At 56.7% G+C, this 18,506-nt stretch overlaps 2 protein-coding genes and 1 pseudogene across 5 annotated transcripts; 2 read left to right on the top strand and 1 right to left on the bottom strand.

Annotated features, from left to right (window-relative positions):
- Positions 1-14,423, top strand: PCGF2 (polycomb group ring finger 2). 4 transcript variants are annotated; one of them, XM_021929151.1, is made up of 11 exons: positions 1-179; positions 7,873-8,024; positions 8,632-8,728; positions 9,066-9,121; positions 9,205-9,255; positions 9,460-9,568; positions 9,724-9,778; positions 9,871-9,966; positions 12,163-12,243; positions 12,725-12,833; positions 13,034-14,423. In XM_021929151.1, the coding sequence occupies exons 2-11, from the start codon at positions 7,913-7,915 to the stop codon at positions 13,228-13,230; spliced, it is 963 nt and encodes a 320-aa protein (XP_021784843.1). In that variant the 5' UTR covers positions 1-179; positions 7,873-7,912; the 3' UTR covers positions 13,231-14,423. The 4 variants fall into 4 exon arrangements, with proteins under 4 accessions (XP_021784843.1, XP_021784844.1, XP_009188731.1 ...); XM_021929152.1 differs by having other exon boundaries at positions 12,984-14,423; XM_009190467.2 differs by having other exon boundaries at positions 12,725-14,423.
- Positions 13,796-18,112, bottom strand: CISD3 (CDGSH iron sulfur domain 3). The gene is made up of 4 exons (XM_003912913.5): positions 17,917-18,112; positions 17,552-17,587; positions 16,889-17,008; positions 13,796-15,050 (listed from the first exon to the last, which is right to left on the bottom strand). Exons 1-4 carry the CDS (start codon positions 17,962-17,964, stop codon positions 14,871-14,873), a joined length of 384 nt encoding a protein of 127 aa, XP_003912962.1. The 5' UTR covers positions 17,965-18,112; the 3' UTR covers positions 13,796-14,870.
- LOC116271088 lies at positions 16,413-16,531 on the top strand (annotated as a pseudogene).
- Positions 18,113-18,506: the final 394 nt, after the last annotated feature.

The following is an 18,506-nucleotide window of genomic DNA, read 5'->3' as shown; positions in this document are numbered from 1 at the left end:
GTCCCCTCCCCTCCCCTCTCTCCCTCCCACCCCAAGCCGCTTTCACAAACTCCTTTCTTACCGTAGGTTTCTCCCCTCCCGCCGCCCGGGCGAGCGACACGGCTGCGGCCCCCCTCCCCTCCCTTCCCTCCCTCCCTCCCATCCCCCCCTCCCCGAGACCCACCGGACCCCGAACCCAGGTAAGTGGAGCAGACTCCCCCTTCCTTTCCCTCTCCTGGCCTGTAACCCTCTGGGGATTGGAATGGGGGGCCGGCCGTTCTTTGCAAGCCCGGGTGGGAGGGGGAGGCTCTGAGCCGATCCTGCCCTCGCACCCCCCGCTCCTCGTCAGCCCCTAGCCCAGCTTGCCCCGTCCGCCTTTCTTTCTCCCTTTTTTCTGTCCCTTTTTCCCTTTCCTCTCTTCCAAGATGGCCGAAACGGGCTCCCCCTCTTAACGATTTGGCATCTCCCTCGACCACCACCTCTTTGTGCAGCAGCCCCCGGGCAGACCCTGTTCCGAGGTAGCGAGGGGGAAGGTCCGGGGCAGCCGGGAGGGCTTGCGGGCTGCGCGCTGGGTTGGGTCGCCGCTCCCCACGAGCCAAAACCGCCCCTTGCTCTGCCCTATCTGCCCCCTTTTCCGTCTGGGCAGGGGACCCTCTCCCATGGGCACTGGGGCGTTGTGGACGCGCAGGGACTTGGGGCCGGCAGAAGGGGATGTGTTTTGGGGCGGCCGCGAGGCCGGGGGAGGGCGCCCTTCCCCGCCCGGGCCCGGGTCCTCTCGGGCACCTCCCCCAGCCGGTCCCCGCTCCCCGTCCCGGCGCCGGCGCCCCGCCCCCTCCCTGAACCACCTCAGCAAAGCCTCCCTCCCGAACACCCCTCCCGCGGCCCCGCGGAAAGTTTGGCTCTAGGGAAGGTGGGAGCGGCTACCCAGTAACTGGGGTTCCTGATCCTTGGACATGGGCCCCTGGGGAAGCCCGGGCAGAGGGGGTAGAATGGGGATGGAGGGAAATTTATCGCAATATTTCCCATCGCCATCGGAAGCAGGGGGGTCCGCTAAACTGGCCCCCATTCCCCTGGGACGCCCAGCCACCCCACCCTCCGCACGCCCTCCTGCTGCTAGCTCTGAGGGCGTGGGACCCCCGGGCAAGCAGACACCCACTGCCTGTCTCCACGGTGGGCCCGGGCATGTCCCTCGCCCTCCCCCACTGCCCGTCTGCCCGTAATCGCTCCGGTTGGCTTGAGGTGGGAGGAGGCGACCTGGAGGCGGGTTAATTTGCCAATGAATATTGTGGAAGTGTTACCCAGCGCTTCCCGAGATCTTTGTCCCTCAGTGTCCCCCACGCTTCCTCAGGCTCCCCAGAGCTCTCTGTGTCGAGGGGAGGGCGGTCTCCTGGTTGTCCCCTCCCCGCTCTGTTCTGATGCCTCTTCCTCTGGGACCTCTGGCAGTTTCTGTTCCTGAAACTCTTTAATTTCTCTCCTCCCTCCCCCACCACTCTGGTCCAAGGTGTTATTACTTGGAGCATAAAGCCAGCCCTGTTGCAGCTTTTTGGTGGGAAGGTTTTCCCACGAGCTCCTCTGGTTGGGGGTTGGGGGATTGAGGCTTTAGAACTGTCTTTGGAATGAAGCAGGAAACCGACCCCAGGATCCAGACCGTGTGTAGCTGGGTAGGGTTCAAGTTGAAGTCTTGGGGGTTGGGCAGGAAGGAGGACTCTGCTGCCCCTGGCCTTGCCTGGGAGATCTTGGTTGATGGAGCTGTTGTCATGGGAATGGAGAGAGCCGGAACAGGAAGAGGGTACAGCTTTGTGCAGGTCAGATGCCCACTGCAGCCCTTCAGCCTCTGGTCCCCAGAGCTGACATTGGAAGCTGAACTGCCTTTGTTACTGGAAGACTTACATTATAATTTACCCTGGGTGGACCGGGGCGTACAAAAGGTTAGTGTGTGTTTGCAGAGTCTGGTTCCAGGCAGGGATGTTAGGCTGTGTGCTTCTAGGTTGGGGGTGGATGTGGATGGCTCCTGCATCTAGTGAGGATGAGCCTGGCTCTGGTCTGTCTGTGATTGTGTGTGTATGTGTGTGTGTCGGGGGTGGGGGTCGTGTCATGTCTATCTGGCCTTGTGTGTATTGAGTGTGAGAGGTGGAGGGGGGTGTGTCTGGCTGTATGTGTGTGTATCTGGCAATGTGTATATTTTGGGGTTTTGCCTGTTTGATCTTAGGGAGTTGAGAGGAGAGGGAGGAAGGGAGGGTTGAGTAAGCCCAGCTTCAGGAGGCCCTTTTCAATGCATGGTGGGGACAGGGGAGCAGATCTTTGTGTCATTGTCAAGGACTGGGGAAAGTTGGGAGGTTCACAGTGTCCCTAGGCAGACCCTCACGGCCCCAAACACAAATACAAGCGGCTTGCGCAGTTGGACCGATGAAGCTGGGAGAGAAACAGAGTCAGAAAACCCGGGGTCTGAGTCTTGATGCTGTACTCTGGCTGGCTGGCTGTGCTTCTCTGCAGCCTCTGTTTCCCCATGTGTACCATGGAAGTGGGGTAAGGTGATTAACGGGTGCCTCTTCTTCCTGCCTCAAGGCAGGAGTCCATGCTGATGGTCATGTTTGGGCCAGACTGACTCCCTCCTAGATGGCGGCCCACTGAGTGGTCTTCCCGCCACTCCAGGGAGCTGCCCTTCTTCCCTCCCTCCTGCTGGGATAAAGCCAGGCATTACTGCTTTAGATGAGTGAGGAGCCTGGCCAGGTGCCAGGATGTTAAAAGCACTGGGGTGGGAGTCAGGCACTTTCTTGTCGCAGGACTGTCACTGCTTTGCTTTGTGACCTTTGACAAGTCACATCTGAGTGTGCTCATCTGTAAAATGAAAGGATTGAACAGGTGCTTCTTTTTTTTTTTTTTTGAGATGGAGTCTCACTCTGTCACCCAGCCTGGAGTGCAATGGCATGATCTCCACTCACTGCAACCTCCACCTCCCAGGTTCAAGCAATTCTCTGGCTCATCCTCCTGAGTAGCTGGGATTACAGGCACCTGCCACCATGCTCAGCTAATTTTTGTATTTTTCGTTTGTTTGTTTGTTTTTTTGAGACAGTCTCGCTCTGTTGCCCAGGCTGTAGTGCAGTGGCGCGGTCTCGGCTCACTGCAACCTCCGCCTCCTGGGTTCAAGCGATTCTCCTGCCTCAGCCTCCCGAGTAGCTGGGACTACAGGCGTGTGCCACCACACCCAACTAATGTTTTGTATTTTTAGTAGAGACAGGGTTTCACCATGTTAGCCAGGATGGTCTCAATCTCCTGACCTCATGATCCACCTGCCTGGGCCTCCCAAAGTGTTGGGATTACAGGCGTGAGCCACTGTGTCCGGCCTAGTTTTTGTATTTAGTAGAGATGGGGTTTCACCATCTTTGCCAGCCTGGTCTTGAACTCCTGACCTCATGATCCAGCCACCTTGGCCTCCTAAAGTGTTGAGATTACAGGTGTGAGCCACCGCGCCCAGTCAAACAAGGTGCTTTCTAAGAGCCCTTTCACCTCTGCAGTTCTAGACATCTGGATGTGACCTTGAGTGACTTTTCCTAAGACCTGGAGACATTCTAGTGAGGGAGTAGGGCTGATTTCATTTGAAGGCAGGCAGAGCAGAGAGAGCTATGGCATCGGAGAAGCACAGGGGCCTTGGCTGGGAGACCCACTGTTTCCACAGGGGACCATGAAGAAGTGAGAGAGGCCTAAATTGCAGGGTGGATTCCAGAAAGACACTGGTTAAAATGGAGAGATGGGTCTGGGTGCGGTGGCTCATGCCTGTAATCCCAGCAGTTTGTGAGGCCAAGGCAGGCAGATCACTTGAGGCCAGGAGTTGGAGGCCAGCCTGGCCAACATGGTGAAACCCTGTCTCTACTAAAAATAAAAAAATGAGCCAGGTGTGGTGGTGGGAGCCTGTATTCCCAGGTACTTGGGAGGTTGAGGCAGGAGAATCGCTTCAATCCAGGAGGCAGTGGTTGCAGTGAGCCGAGATCTCACCACTGCCCTCCAGCCTGGGAGACAGAGCGAGACTCCATCTCAAAAAAAAAAAGAGAGAGGGAGAGATGGTGGTGTTTTCTTAGCAGAGGTCTTTAAGGATTGGGAAAGACAAGTGCCAGGCTTGAATGGCAAGGAGGGGTCGGGGTTGGATGCTGGGTGCTGAGCAGGCTCCTTTCTTGCCACAGTAGCAATAGCCAGACCCAAGGCCTCAGGGCCCAGAAGGAGGGCCGCCTAAGGGTCACACACACCCTTGCAAAGACAATGGCAGAAGATACTGAAGGGCGTGGCTTCTGATTGGGGAAAAGTGGTGTTAGAGGTGGAGACACTGCTCAAGTCCAGGGAGAGTGTGGACACATAGTTGGGACTGACCTGTTAAAGCCCCTGAGCTCTGTAGAGGCCACTTCCAAAGGCGCTTGACCTCCCCTTTCTGTTTCTTGGGATCTGTGTCTCCCACTCTTTCTCCCTCAAGTTCTTCCCATCTCCCAGCCTCTTCCTCAAAGTAATGACAGCTGGATTTCCAGCCACCCATCACCCCTTTTCCCTCACGTTCCCACAGCACACCAGCCAGTGCAGCGGGGGAGGAACTGGGTGTCAGGAATTCGGGGCCTGGGGCCTCCTGGGGTGGGGAGATGGGGAGAGGGTGCTCTAGGGAGACAGAGCTCCTGTTTACTTTGCTCTTGGCACCTGCTGGCAGGGACCTGCAGGTAACCATGGCAATCAGGTGAGGAGCCAATCAGTACTTCTCCCCACCCCCAGCCCCAGAGGTAACAGTCAGAACCTGTGGGGATGGAGTAGGGGGAGCAGGGAGTGTAGCAAGGGGCTTATTTTCTTAAACTGGAGAAGGAGCAGTGTTTCATTCAGTCAGCACCGCCTTGGGCCTCGGTCTAGAAAGGGTCCTGAGGAATAGGCTAGGGCTGAATTCTCAAAAATGCTCAGGGAAGTGATTGGGTGAGGGGCACAGCCATTCGCAGTGTGGGGCTCCTGGCTGTGGGGTCCTTAAGAGCAAGTGTCAGCCGGGTGTGTTGGCTCACACCTGTAATCCCAACACTTTGGGAGGCGAGACAGGCGGATCACTTGAAGCCAGGAGTTCAAGACCAGGCTAACCGACATGGCGAAACCCCATCTCTGTTTATAAAAATATATATATATACAAAAATTAGCCAGGTGTGGTGGCATGCGCCTGTAATTCCAGAAGGCGGAGGCATGAGAATCACTTGAACCCGGGAAGTGAAGGCTGCAGTGAGCCAAGATCACACCACTGTACTTCAGCCTGGGCAACGGAGCAAGACTGTCTCAAAAAAAAAAAAAAAAAGAGCAAGTGTCTGTTCTGAAAATACAGCAAGTGTGTGAATGAGGTGGCTTGGGCGGTGTGAAGTGTGCGGAGCCTATGTGTTTACGTGTATGTGTGTGTACGCGTGCACATGTATATGAGGGTGAACGGGAGAAAGACGAGGGCATGCGACAGAGACCCCAGGCGTTATCAGAGCTCAGCATCAGCATGTTTGTTGGTGGCTCTGCACACACACATAGATGCATCTGGACACACACATGACTGACAGGCAGGCACAGGAAGTACCTTTCTTTGGAGGCCCAGATGGCACGTACACATGATGGATATTACACACGCACAGAGAGACAGCCACTTGGATTGTTCTCTCCTCTGGATGGTTGTAATAATATTTGGGCATCTTGCCAGGGACAGGGTTACTATGGAAACGACCAAACAGTGGAGTAGCCAGCAGCTTTCTGCGTAATTGCAAAGGGGGGACCCATGCAGGGAGGGCTGGCCAAGGCCACTCTGCGTGGGGTGGGAACCCCTCTCCCTTCTCAGATCCCTGGGGCCGCATCCTCTGCCGTGTCTCTGGGCTTGCCGTGGGACTGGCTTGTTCCCCTCTGTCTGCCCTGTAACCTGGTGTCTCTCCCACGTGTGGCCTTTGTGTCTCTGCATCTCTTTCTGTCTCTGGCCAGGTTCCCTGAGCCTCTGTTGGCTGGCTGGGTCCTGGCCAGACTCATCCTGGGGTCTCTATAGAAACTGCTGATCCCGGCTGTGAATTTCTTGTCCTAGAAAACTCAGTGTGGTGGCTTTAGAAATCTTTCTGGAAAGGAGAGAAGGGTGTGCGTATGTTGTAAAGGAGCTGTTGGGGCTTGGCCTCTTCCCAAGCCCCACCCTTGGGCTTTTACTCTGGGAAAGAGGAGGGAGGGGCTGTCCCTTCCAGGTGCAGGTTTGGTTTGATTTCTTTACCAAGAAGGAAGCACAGTGGCCAATCCAGAGCTGGACTTTTCACCTCTCCGGACCCTGCCCGGGCCTGGCTGGTGTCGGGCAGGCGGTCTGGGCACAGAGCACTTTCTGCCCAGCTTTGGCAGGCATCTGTGAGAGCCTGTGGTTTGTCACTGGACAGCCTGTGAACAGGTGGCAGAGGCGTCACCAGGGCAGGAGACAGCGGGAGAGTAACAGTGACCATGTGGGGGGAATTCCTGCAGTGTGCATGAAAGGGGGGTTCCTGGACCCTGTGTGCTTGTGGGCAGGGAGCACTCATGCAGGGGGCTGTCCATCAGGGGCACTGGGAGGGATTCCTGTGGCAGGGGTATAGCCTTTTTGCCTAACCTCTTTGAGTCCAGGGCTAGGGCTGGAGCTGTGCATTCCCAGCTTCAGGCATGTAAGGACCCTCTCTGTTCCCTGCCTGAGTCCCAGGCCTGGAAGCCAAATGGTCAGGGTATGGTGGATTTTCTGGGAGCAGCCTATATTTGGCAGACTTTAGAGGAGGGAGGTGCTCCAAAGCCTAGGCTGGGTGCGGAGCCAGAAGCACAAGGGATGGCTGTGGCCTTCTAACTTAGGGCAGCCTGTGCCCTGGTGCTTCCAGGGAAGCCTTCTTGGAGGAGGAGTGAATGGACGGAGTAGATAGGAGGCTGGGATCAAGTCTGAGGCCCTGCACCTGGGTGGAGGGGTTGAGGGAGTGAGGATAACTTATTTTTCCCTTCTTCTGTTCCTTGAAGTTTCAGGCCAGTGGCTGATTTATCTGAGTTTCCTCCTAGTTCCTAGGATGCTTTAAATGTGGACCATGTGAGTGAATACGGATTGGGATTGGGGAGTTTTGTTTTTGTTTTTCTTTTTTAGACAGAGTCTCGCTCTGTCGCCCAGGCTTGAGTGCAGTGGCATAATCACGGCTCACTGCAGCCTCAACCACTCAGGCTCAAGGGATCATGTGAGGCAGGGGGATCCTCCTGCTGTGGCCTCCCAAAATGCTGGGATTACAGACATGAGCCACTGCACCCGGCCTGGGGTAGGAGAGAGTTTAAAAAGCCCTCTTCTCTTCCATTTTCCTGCCTCCTCACACTCTCTGGGGAGTTGGGCAGTACATCCTGTGGCCTAACTTCAATCTTTCCTCCTGCTCCCCAGAGGGAGCCTGACCTTGTTGCTCAAGGCTGTGTGACTCTCCAGAGCCCGGGCACCCAATGAACACACAGAGGGGGCCAGAAAGAACCAGCCGCATGTACGCCCCCAGCCGACCCTGAAGGCAGAGAAGGGTCTTGGGCTCAGGGAGAGATGTGCTGGGAGGTGTGGAGTGAAGTGTGGGAGGGGCTGCCGAGGCTCTGGGTTTCTTTTTTTTTTTTTTTTTGAAACAGAGTCTCGCTCTCTCGCCCAGGCTGGAGTGCTGTGGCTCAATCTCGGCTCACTGCAAGCTCAGCCTCCCGAATAGCTGGGACTACAAGCGCCCGCCAGCACCCCCGGCTAATTTTCTGTATTTTTAGTAGAGACGAGGTTTCACCGTGTTAACCAGGATGGTCTTGATCTCCTGACCTCGTGATCCGCCCGCCTCGGCCTCCCAAAGTGCTGGGATTACAGGTGTGAGCCACCACGCCCGGCCAACTCTGGGTTTCTGATTCCACTTTGTTTCCCAGGGCAACGCTCCCCAGTCCCCCCACCCCTGACCCCGGAATCATGCATCGGACTACACGGATCAAAATCACAGAGCTGAACCCCCACCTCATGTGTGCCCTCTGCGGGGGGTACTTCATTGACGCCACCACTATCGTGGAGTGCCTGCATTCCTGTGAGTTGGGGGGAGGGGAGCTGCTCAGGGTGGGCAGCCTCTGTGCCCAGATTGGGGTGGGCATGGCCTGAGGAAGGTAGCACACAAACCCTTGCCCTGAAGAGCCAACGTGCCCACATGTCTGCTGGGAATCCTCAAGTCACAGAGGGCCTACCTTGCAGGGGCAACTGGGTGCGGGGCATCGGCCCAGAAGTTCATTTCAAGGACTTGCATCTGAAATCTTAGCTCTTTCTTGAAATGACTGAAATTGTATGCCCTGAAGATGCAGACACCCCTTGTTTGTACTGTGGGCTTGGCAGCAAGGGGGTGAGACCCAGGGGCATCTTGAAAAGGCTGGCTTTTGTCCTCCACTCCACTGGGGAGCTTGGGACTGAGGGCTGACCTTCTGCGTTGTACGTGACACTGGCCTGTCTCACACAAGATCCAGCTTCCCTCAACAATGCACAGGGACAGGTGCCACACGTGCAAAACACACATCGCCACGTTGGGCCTCGGAGCAGGGACAGGGTGGAGGTGAAGGGATATCTGAGTCTGAGCAGAGGGCGGGGAGGCTGGTCCTGGGATTGGAAGGCGACTCTCCTCTCTTCCCTCTCTCCACACCCCCAAGTCTGCAAAACCTGCATTGTGCGCTACCTGGAGACCAACAAATACTGCCCCATGTGTGATGTGCAGGTCCATAAAACCCGGCCGCTGCTGAGCATCAGGTAGGCTTGGCACCGCACTCCTGCCCCCGCCATCCTCTGGGTCAGCCTCCCCCATCCCTCCCGCACTCCGTGCTTCCTTCAGCCAAGGCGGCAGGTGTGGGAGAAGCACGGCGTGTGGACTTGGGCTACTCCCCTCCCTTGGGGTTGCATTTGGCTCGTCATAGGCTGAGAGGCATACTAGAGGGTCAAAGACCAGACCCACAGGGATCCCAATGCCTGGGCAGTGGGTCTCAGAAAGGGAGTGGGTAGAGAGGTCCCATGACTGGGAGAGCAGGGTGAGGTCAGAGCAGTTCTCTGGAGAGCGCATTGCTGATACACCCTGTCCATTTTTCCCCAGGTCTGACAAAACCCTTCAAGACATTGTCTACAAATTGGTCCCTGGGCTTTTTAAAGGTATCTGCACACCATTCCTCCTCCTGCCCACCGACCCCATTTCCCAACCCATGGCCCTGTCCTCATCCGCTCCCTTCTTCCAGATGAGATGAAACGGCGGCGGGATTTCTATGCAGCGTACCCCCTGACAGAGGGTGAGTGCTCGCATCTGTTTGTGTGTGCATGGGCGTGCCTGGGACCATGTAGGTGTGTAGTGTTACCAGTCACCCTCTGACCTCCTCGGCGCACACCTCCCCAGAAGGTGGCCTGGCTCACCTGGCTGAGTTCATGATCCCTGGGTCCTTGGCGGGCTCCCTTCTTCCATCCTCCACCAACCCAAGAGCTCTCTCCTTCTGCAGTCCCCAACGGCTCCAATGAGGACCGCGGCGAGGTCTTGGAGCAGGAGAAGGGGGCTCTGAGCGATGATGAGATTGTCAGCCTCTCCATCGAATTCTACGAAGGTGCCAGGCAAGTCCGGCCCAGGCTGGCCCCTTCTGGGCTCCTAGGTTGGGTCACCCCTTCTCCCACCCAGGGCCCTCTGGATGTGTCCATCGAGGGACCATCCTCCTGGGTCTCCTGGTTCTTCCTGGGTCTTCCTAGCTTCGTTCTTTCTCCATCCCCAGGGACCGGGACGAGAAGAAGGGCCCCCTGGAGAATGGGGATGGGGACAAAGAGAAAGTGAGTGCTGGGGCCTGCCCAGGACTGGAATGTGGGCTGGGAGGGAGTGGCCTTGGGTGGATCCCCTACCATGGGTGCCTGTGCCCCAACAGACAGGGGTGCGCTTCCTGCGATGCCCAGCAGCCATGACCGTCATGCATCTCGCCAAGTTTCTCCGCAACAAGATGGATGTGCCCAGCAAGTACAAGGTGGGTCCCTGGGCCTTTCAAATAACGAGTGTCTGTATATGGGTGTGTCAGACAGTCTGTGCACGCCAGCCATTGGTCAGGGCTGGCTAGTTGTCACCCAAGGCTTTCGTGGTTAACTGAACCCATGTGTTAATAGAAGGGTGGTTGAAACCAAGATTAGGGGGCAGTCTGGGGGTGTTGAAGTAAGTGTGCAGTAGTACATGGGACCAAGATGGTGTGTATGTGTGCATGTTGCACACTCGGAACTGTGGCAGAGATGAGTGCAAAAACGCAGGGCCTCCTCTGGGGCCGGTTGGCTGTGGGAAGGCTAGTCTGAAATTCCAGCAGAGCTCCAGGACATGACTTTTCAAGCTTGAATGTGTATGTGTCCCCTGGAGGTCTTGTTAAAACGCAAATTCTGATTTAGTAGATTCCTTTTTTTTTTTTTTGAGATGGAGTCTTGCTCTGTCACTAGGCTAGAGTGCAGTGGAGCGATCTCGGCTCACTGCAACCTCCGCCTCCCGGGTTCAAGTGATTCTCCTGCCTCAGCCTCCCAAGTAGGTGGGATTACAGGTGCCTGCCACTGCACCTGGCTAGTTTTTGTAGTTTTAGTAGAGACGGGGTTTCACCATATTGGTCAGGCTGGTCTTGAACTCCTGACCTCGTGATTCACCCCACTCAGCCTCCCAAAGTACTGGGATTACAGGCGTGAGCCATGGCACCCGGCCAGATTCCATATTTCTAACAAGCTCCTAGCTACTGAAGGTCCACAGATCACACTCTAGGACAGTGGATCCTAAACTGTTGCCTGTTAAATCTCACGAGTTAACTCACAACTTACCAGTTAAGTCAGAATTTCTGGGGGTAAGATGCAAGCATTGATTTTTTGTTTTTGCTTTTTTTTTCTTTTCTCTCTGTCACCCAGGCTGGAGTGCAGTGGCATCATCTCGGCTCACTGCAACCTCCGCCTCCTGGTTTAAAGTGATTCTTGTGCCTCAGCCTCCCAAGTAGCTGGGACTACAGGTACATGCCACCACACCTGGCTAATTTTTGTATTTTTAGTATAGACAGGGTTTCACCATGTTGGCCAGTCTGGTCTCCAACTGCTGGCCTCAAGTGACCCACCCACTTCAGCCTCCCCAAAGCTCTGGGATTACAGGTGTGAGCCACTGCACCTAGCCAGGCATTGGTGTTTTTTTGTTGTTTTCTTTTTTTTTTGAGACAGAGTCTTGCTCTTGTTGCCCAGGCTGGAGTGCAATGGCAGGATCTTGGCTCACCGCAACCTCTGACCCCCCCAGGTTCAAGCGATTCTCCCGCCTCAGCCTCCCGAGTAGCTGGGATACAGGCATGCGGCACCATACCCAGCTAATTCTGTATTTTTAGTAGAGACTGGGTTTCTCCATGTTGGTCAGGCTGGTCTTGAACTCCCGACCTCAGGTGATCCGCCCGCCTCGGCCTCCCAAAGCTCTGGGATTACAGGTGTGAGCCACCACACCCGGCCTAGGCATTGGTGTTTTTGTTGTTGTTGTTGTTGTTGTTGTTGTTTTTTGAGACAAGACGGAATTTTGCTCTGTCACCCAGGCTGGAGTGCAGTGGAGCAATCTCGGCTCACTGCAAGCTCCACCTCCCGGGTTCACGCCATTCTCCTGCCTCAGCCTCGGGAGTAGCTGGGACTACAGGCGCCCGCCACCACGCCTGGCTAATTCTTTGTATTTTTAGTAGAGACGGGGTTTCACCATGTTAGCCAGGATGGTCTCGATCTTCTGACCTTGTGATCCGCCCGCCTTGGCCTCCCAAAGTGCTGGGATTACAGGCCTGAGCCACTGTGCCCAGCCGGCATTGGTGTTTTTTAAAGCTCCCTGGGTGATTCCATTTTGCAGCTGGGGGTGAGAGCCAGAGTTCCAGGAGATCCCCCTGAGCCTTTCAGCTCCTCTGGGAGACCTGACAGAGATAGGAGATCCAGACAGCTGTGTGCATGGTGGGACTGGGGGCTGCTAACAATAGGGGAATCTTCTCTGGACCCCTTCCTGCCTGGTGGTCAGGAGTTATGTTGGAACAACTCTGATAGGGAAGTCAAATCCACAGTGAAACCCCAGAGAAATGAGGGACCATCTGCAAATCCACCCTTCCCATTGCCCCGCCTCCCAGTCCCCGACATTCGCAGCCTGGAGCCCCAAGCTAGCCAGGGTCGTGGTGTCTTCCGCTTCCCTCCCCCAGGTGGAGGTTCTGTACGAGGACGAGCCACTGAAGGAATACTACACCCTCATGGACATCGCCTACATCTACCCCTGGCGGCGGGTGAGCCAGCGGGTGGGGCAGGCAGGGAGCAGACTCCCGCAGGGTCTGGCATTGGTCTGTGGCCACATGGGTCACCCTTCTCTAATCAGAGACAGTCCATCCCTTGTCCCATCAGCTGTGTGTCCAGGGTGGCTTGCTACAGCAGCTCAGCCTCTGGGCCATCTCTTGCGGATGACTTTCCACTCAGGAGACAAGGCTCCTTGGGCAGATGGCATTCCCCGATTTGGGGGCAGAAATAGGTGCTGGCAGCTGCCGTGTGTTTGCCTCCCTCTCTCCTCTCTGACAGAGTCTCTGCTTAGACCTTTTGCCTCTCTGGGTCTTCATGTGCCCTGTATCCTTGTCTCTCTCCTCTCCAAGACCCCATCCCATCCTTTTTTTCGTGTTTGCACGTTGTGGGTTAAAGCTGGTGGCCCTCTAGTTGGCCTCTCTCTCCTGATACCTTCCCCTTCCCTGTCTCTCTCCTCGCCCCCTCTCCGCGCAGAACGGGCCTCTTCCTCTCAAGTACCGTGTCCAGCCAGCCTGCAAGCGGCTCACCCTAGCCACGGTGCCCACCCCCTCCGAGGGCACCAACACCAGCGGGGCATCCGAGTGTGAGTCAGTCAGCGACAAGGCTCCCAGCCCTGCCACCCTGCCAGCCACCTCCTCCTCCCTGCCCAGCCCAGCCACCCCATCCCATGGCTCTCCCAGCTCCCATGGGCCTCCAGCCACCCACCCTACCTCCCCCACTCCCCCTTCGACAGCCAGTGGGGCCACCACAGCTGCCAACGGGGGTACCTCGAACTGCCTGCAGACACCATCCTCCACCAGCAGAGGGCGCAAGATGACTGTCAACGGCGCTCCCGTGCCCCCCTTAACTTGAGGCCAGGGACCCTCTCCCTTCTTCCAGCCAAGCCTCTCCACTCCTTCCACTTTTTCTGGGCCCTTTTTTCCACCTCTTCTACTTTCCCCAGTTCTTCCCACTTTGGGGGTGGGGGGCGGGTTTTATAAATAAATCTATATATATATGTACATAGGAAAAACCAAATATACATACTTATTTTCTATGGACCAACCAGATTAATTTAAATGCCACAGGAAACAAACTTTATGTGTGTGTGTGTATGTGTGGAAAATGGTGTTCATTTTTGGGGGGTCTTGTGTAATTTGCTCTTTTTGGGGGTACCTGGAGATGAACTGGATGGGCCGCTGGAGGCTCAGTGAAGCTCTGCACGGTCCTCGCTGTTTCCCAAGGCAGATGGTGTGTTGGGACCCCTTCAGCCCCAAAGCTTTAGGCATGATTCCAACTGGCTGCATATAGGAGTCGGTTAGAATTGTTTCTTTCCCCGTTTCTCTCCCCATCTTGGCTGCTGTCCTGCCTCTGACCAGTGGCTGCCCCCCGCATTGTTGAATGTCCAGAAATTGCTAAGAACAGTGCCTTTTACAAATGCAGTTTATCCCTGGTTCTGAGGAGCAAGTGCGGGCTGGAGGTGGCACCTGCATCACCTCCTCCTCTTGCAGTGGAAACTTTGTGCAAAGAATACATAGTTCTGCCTCTTTTTTTTTTTTTTTTCCCTGTGTGTGTGGCCTTTGCATCATTTATCTTGTGGAAAAGAAGATTCAGGCCTTGAGAGGTCTCAGCCCTTGGAGTTCCACTGTGGCTTTAGCATTGTGAAGCACTGCACCCCCACCGACCCTACCCTCACCCGGGAACCCTCACTAGCAGGACTGGTGGTGGAGTCTCACCTGGGGTCTAGAGTGGAAGTTGGGGTGGGTTAACCTCACACAAGCACAGACCCCAGACTTTGCCAAAGGCAAACAGCCTTCCAGTTGCCCCTCCACCCCCAGCTGAGGCCCGGTCACCTGGTCAGGACAGAGCAACTGCATCTAAAAGCACAAGAAGACAGAAACCTGTAAGCTCTGACCCCACCCCCACCCCTTGAGAGGTCAGCAGACCACCTCCTTAGGGACAGACCCTGGCAGGTCCCTGCCCACCGAGATTTCCTCATGTGTGCATAGATCTGGGAGGATATGGGAGTCGAGACTCAAGATTCCATCACAGCCTAGGTGGGTGGGGTTGGGAGTCCCCTGATGGGCTTGTCTGTATTTGCACCTTGTCCTGTGTCTGAGGTCCTGTGACTGTACCCTCCTCTGCCCTGGGACATCTGTATCTCTTGGCTTTGTAATAAATGCTGCATACTTTCTGGAGCCTGTAGTTCTTTGGGGTAGAGGGAAGAAGGGAAGGGTGCCTCTCATTTCTGGGTTCAGCCTGATTTGGGGACCCCATACTTAATGAATATGAACTGTCCTCTCCTGTGGCAACTGGTCAGGAGCCCCCAGCCCACAGACAGGTTGAAATCTGGAGTAGCAGGCAGCACGTGGGCCTCATAGCAATGACTACAGGACCACCAGTCTAGTTGGGCGGCTTGTTTTTGCCATCTTCCCCATCAGCAAACATTGAACCAGGGCCCACTCCCGCCTGCCCCAGACTGGAGACTTTTAGGTTATAGGGAATAATTCTTCCTTCATGAGCCAGCTGTGTGTACCAGAACTCTTTCTTGGGCTCAGCACCTGTTTCCTTTCCCACAGAAGGGGGTGCCTGTCAGAGGCCGGGAGCCAAGGCCACCTGTGGCTGGACAGCAGCAGCCCCCTCAGAGTGGGGAGCCCACTTCTGCCTTCTGCACGCGCTCACTCCTGTGGGTGCCATCGCAGTACGGGGGCCTCTGAGTGGCCTTGCAGGTACAGAGTGCCACCGTGCGGGTCTCTTGGGCCTTGAACTTGAGGGGAGATAGGCCAGTGCGTTGGAAGAAGTGGGAGCCGTCACAGAAGGGCTGGTGGGGGAAAGACGGGAGTCAAAGACCTGACCCCACCTGCTGGCGTGGGGCGGGGCAGGGCACGCCGCAGGAGCTCAGGGGGAGTGCAGCACAGTGGTTAGGGTGCAGGCTCCAGCGTGAGACTGCCGGGGCTCACCGAGTGACCTCTCTAATCTGTAATGTGGGGGTGATAAGAGTAGAGTTGTATGAGGAAATAAAATAATGATCATGGTATGCTTTGCCTATAGTAAGTGTCTGGTAAGTATTTACAGCGGCTTTATAGCATTAGTCTCTGGGACACCCAGAGAGCCAGGACACTAATAGATGTGTGTGTGTGTGTGTGTGTGTGTGTGTGAATGGCTCTGAGTCTCCACTGGATCATGAAATTCATTTCCTTCCCATGTTCCTGGGTTAAAACTTCTTTGGGCTGGAGAGTACCCTGTGGTAGCAATTTTGTTTGGCTCTAGGGAATAACTGGGCATGTGACAGGGAGTGAAGGTTACCGGGAGGAGGGGATGCCCATAGCAAACTGGCTGACTGGCACAGAAGTGTACTCCCCATCCCAGAAGCTGCTCGAGCAGAGACTGGTAATGGAAACAGGCCCAGAGAGGTGACATGCCTTGTTAGTTGAAGGCAGAACTGGTGCCAAGGCTTTTTTTTTTTTTTTTGACAGGGTCTTACTCTGTTGCCCAGGCTGGAGTGCAGTGATCCAAACACGGCTCACTGTAGCCTCAACTTCCTGGGCTCAAGTGGTCCTCCTTCCTCAGCCTCCATTATGGCTGGGAACACAGGCCCAACTCCATGCTAGTTTTTGGTAGGGGTAGAGGCATTTGTAGAAGCGGGGTCTCAACTTTGTTGCCCAGACTGTTCTTGAACTTCTGGGCTCAAAAGATCCTCCTGCCTTGGCCTCCCAAAGTGCTGGGATTACAGGTGAGCCACTTCGCCTGTGAACCAAGGCCTCTTGACATTGGAGTTAGGGTGGGATGGAAGAGAGGTGAAAGAAGCGTGCAAATAGAAACCAGCAACTTGTCTTAGAGGGCTTGAGGTGTGTGGACCTAAGTGGGACTCAGGGACCCTGGGCTGCTGACACCATGCCACACAGCTTGAAGGAACACCAGTCAGAGCTCTGCTCAGGAAGGAAAGGGGCCAGGGAGGCAAACAATATGGGCAGGTTCCTGCTGGGATGAAAGGTTCCTGGGCAGAAGGGGAAGCAGGTGGGGCAGGCAGCGAAGCTGAGAAGACAGCAAACTGTGGCAGGCGGCCAGGACGTCCCATAAACTAAGAAGGAAGAGTTTTCTGGAAGAAGAGTGGAGAGCGGCACAGGGGAAGGCTGGGAGGCTTTGGAGGCAGGAGAGCCTGAGCAGAATCTCTTCCCAATGTGTCTATGGCCATACCACCCTGAACGTGCCCAATCTCATCTGATCTCGGAAGCTAAGCAGGGTCAGGCCTGGTTAGTACTTGGATGGAAGACCGCCAGGAAATACCAGGTGCTGTAGGCTTTCGGGGTTCAAGGCCTGGGAATCTATGGCCCAGGTGCTTCCTGGAAGGAGACAGGGAAGGGCCAGGTGAGCTTCGTCATGCAGGGCACCTCTGAGAAGCAAACAGTTCCAGAAGAGCCCACTGGAAGCCTGGCCACATCAGACTGGCTGCGTGACTGAGTTTCTGTCTCTCTGGCTTCATTGCAAGAGATAGATGCAGTGAGCTTAAGGTTGCTGGTGGCACTGGCCTTTTGTCCCCAAATCCCCTTGGTGTCCCTCAGGTATGTATGGGAAGACTAAAATCATCTGGGTGGGAACTCACTGGAGACACCACGCTGTTCCCAGAGGTATCAGTAGGAAGGCAGGTAGGGGTCTCACCTGCTTCTTGCTGCGGCCACACACACACCACCTGTAGGTTTTCCCTGCCACCAGCTCCACCTTGATGGGGGTCTTCAGGGCCACCACAGACCTGGCTGGGGTTCTAGGGAACCACCGGGCCTGTGGCCAGGGAAGATGAGGGGCTCAGGGTTAGCTCAAGCCCTGGAAGCACCTTCCTGCCTGCGACCTTTCCCAGTTTCCCACTGGCCTGTGTGTGTGGCAGGTTTCCTCTACAAGAGGCTGATCTGATGCCACCCAACAAGACCGTTTCCCAGGACACCATAAGGACCATGAGCTTTGGATAGTGAAGAGATTTCAAAGCCATGCAGGCGCTCAGGTTTCAGGGTCCAGCTGCCTTCCCTCAAAGGCTGGCTCCCACCTGGGTGTTAGGGAGGGCGGGCCGGGATCCTTCCAGCCTGTGGCAGGGCCACCCACACCGGGCTTGGTTCATTAGGTGCTGCTGTCCTCAGAACTGAAGACTGGCGCCCTGCCCAGTGCCCTCTGGTCCGCCCCACCTCCCTGAGAGCCACAGGCTAACTCCAGGTGCCGGGAGTCTGGGGAAATACGGCTGTACCCTCCTAGCTCCATACCCTGTCTCTGCCTTTTAGATCTCTGTGCCTGGGGGTCTTGTGTGAGGACGCGGGGGAGGATGGGGGGACTTACCAGCCAGGAGGAGATGTCCCGCCGCGGGTTCAGGTCCTGCAAAGTACGCAAGCATGGCAAGCATCACAAGACAGTGATTGGGAAACGGAAAAATAAAATCAGTGGAAAGGGAAGGACATGGGAGGCCATCTGGGAAGGAGGAGGTGACAGGGTTGAAGGGGCGAGGGAGGAATGAGAGGGTAAGAAAAAGGTCGCAAGAGAAGGTGTTGGCTGGGGAGGAACTGGCGTGAGCTGAGGCAAGCCAGACACCGGTGGGGCGGGCCGGGGGCTCGGGGATGCTCGGTCGGGGCCGTGACTGGAGTGGGGGCTGGCAGGGACCCAGGTGGGGTTCGGGGCGGGGGCCGGGTCGGGGCTGGCGTGCTCACCCAGGCGCCGTGCGCCGCCGGCCGCAAGATCTCCCCCACGCCGCGCATGGCCGCCTTCCGCGCCGCGCCTGTGCCCCTGCCCGCGCCGGCTCCGCCCCCGCCGGGTCACCTCCCCGCCCCCTCGGTCCCCGGCCCGCCAGGCCCCGGAAGACGCCGCAGCGTTCTGCGAGGGCTAAGGCCAGGGGCCGACGGGGTCCGGAAGCCTGGCCGCGGGGCCCGCCCAGCGGCCTCCTCGGCGCGCCGGGCGTGAGCGGTCGGCCCTGGCGCCCCCTGCCGGGCGGGTCTGGCAGCGGAACGCCCCGCGCACAGCCTCAGCGCCTGGGGCACCCGCGAGGGCACGGGACCTTCCCAGGATTCGCTGTTGCTGGCCGAGCCTCAGCCGCGCTTCTGGGAGCGAGTACGCGGGCGTCGCGTCACCTCGGGACGGGTCAGGGTCCCGACGGCCGGTGCCCACGGATTGATGCACCCTGCGGGCTGGGCCCGGGTGTGCTGAGCATTCGCGTCTGTGCGCGCTCTGCCGCTGAGTGCCGACAGAAGGGCCGCAGCCCACGCCCTCCTACCCTCCCGCAGTTGGCACCCACCTCCTGTCC

Source organism: Papio anubis, chromosome 17 (assembly GCF_008728515.1).
Source record: "Papio anubis isolate 15944 chromosome 17, Panubis1.0, whole genome shotgun sequence".
In the NCBI taxonomy this organism is placed as follows: domain Eukaryota; kingdom Metazoa; phylum Chordata; class Mammalia; order Primates; family Cercopithecidae; genus Papio; species Papio anubis.
This window is presented reverse-complemented; position numbering and strand designations above follow the sequence as displayed.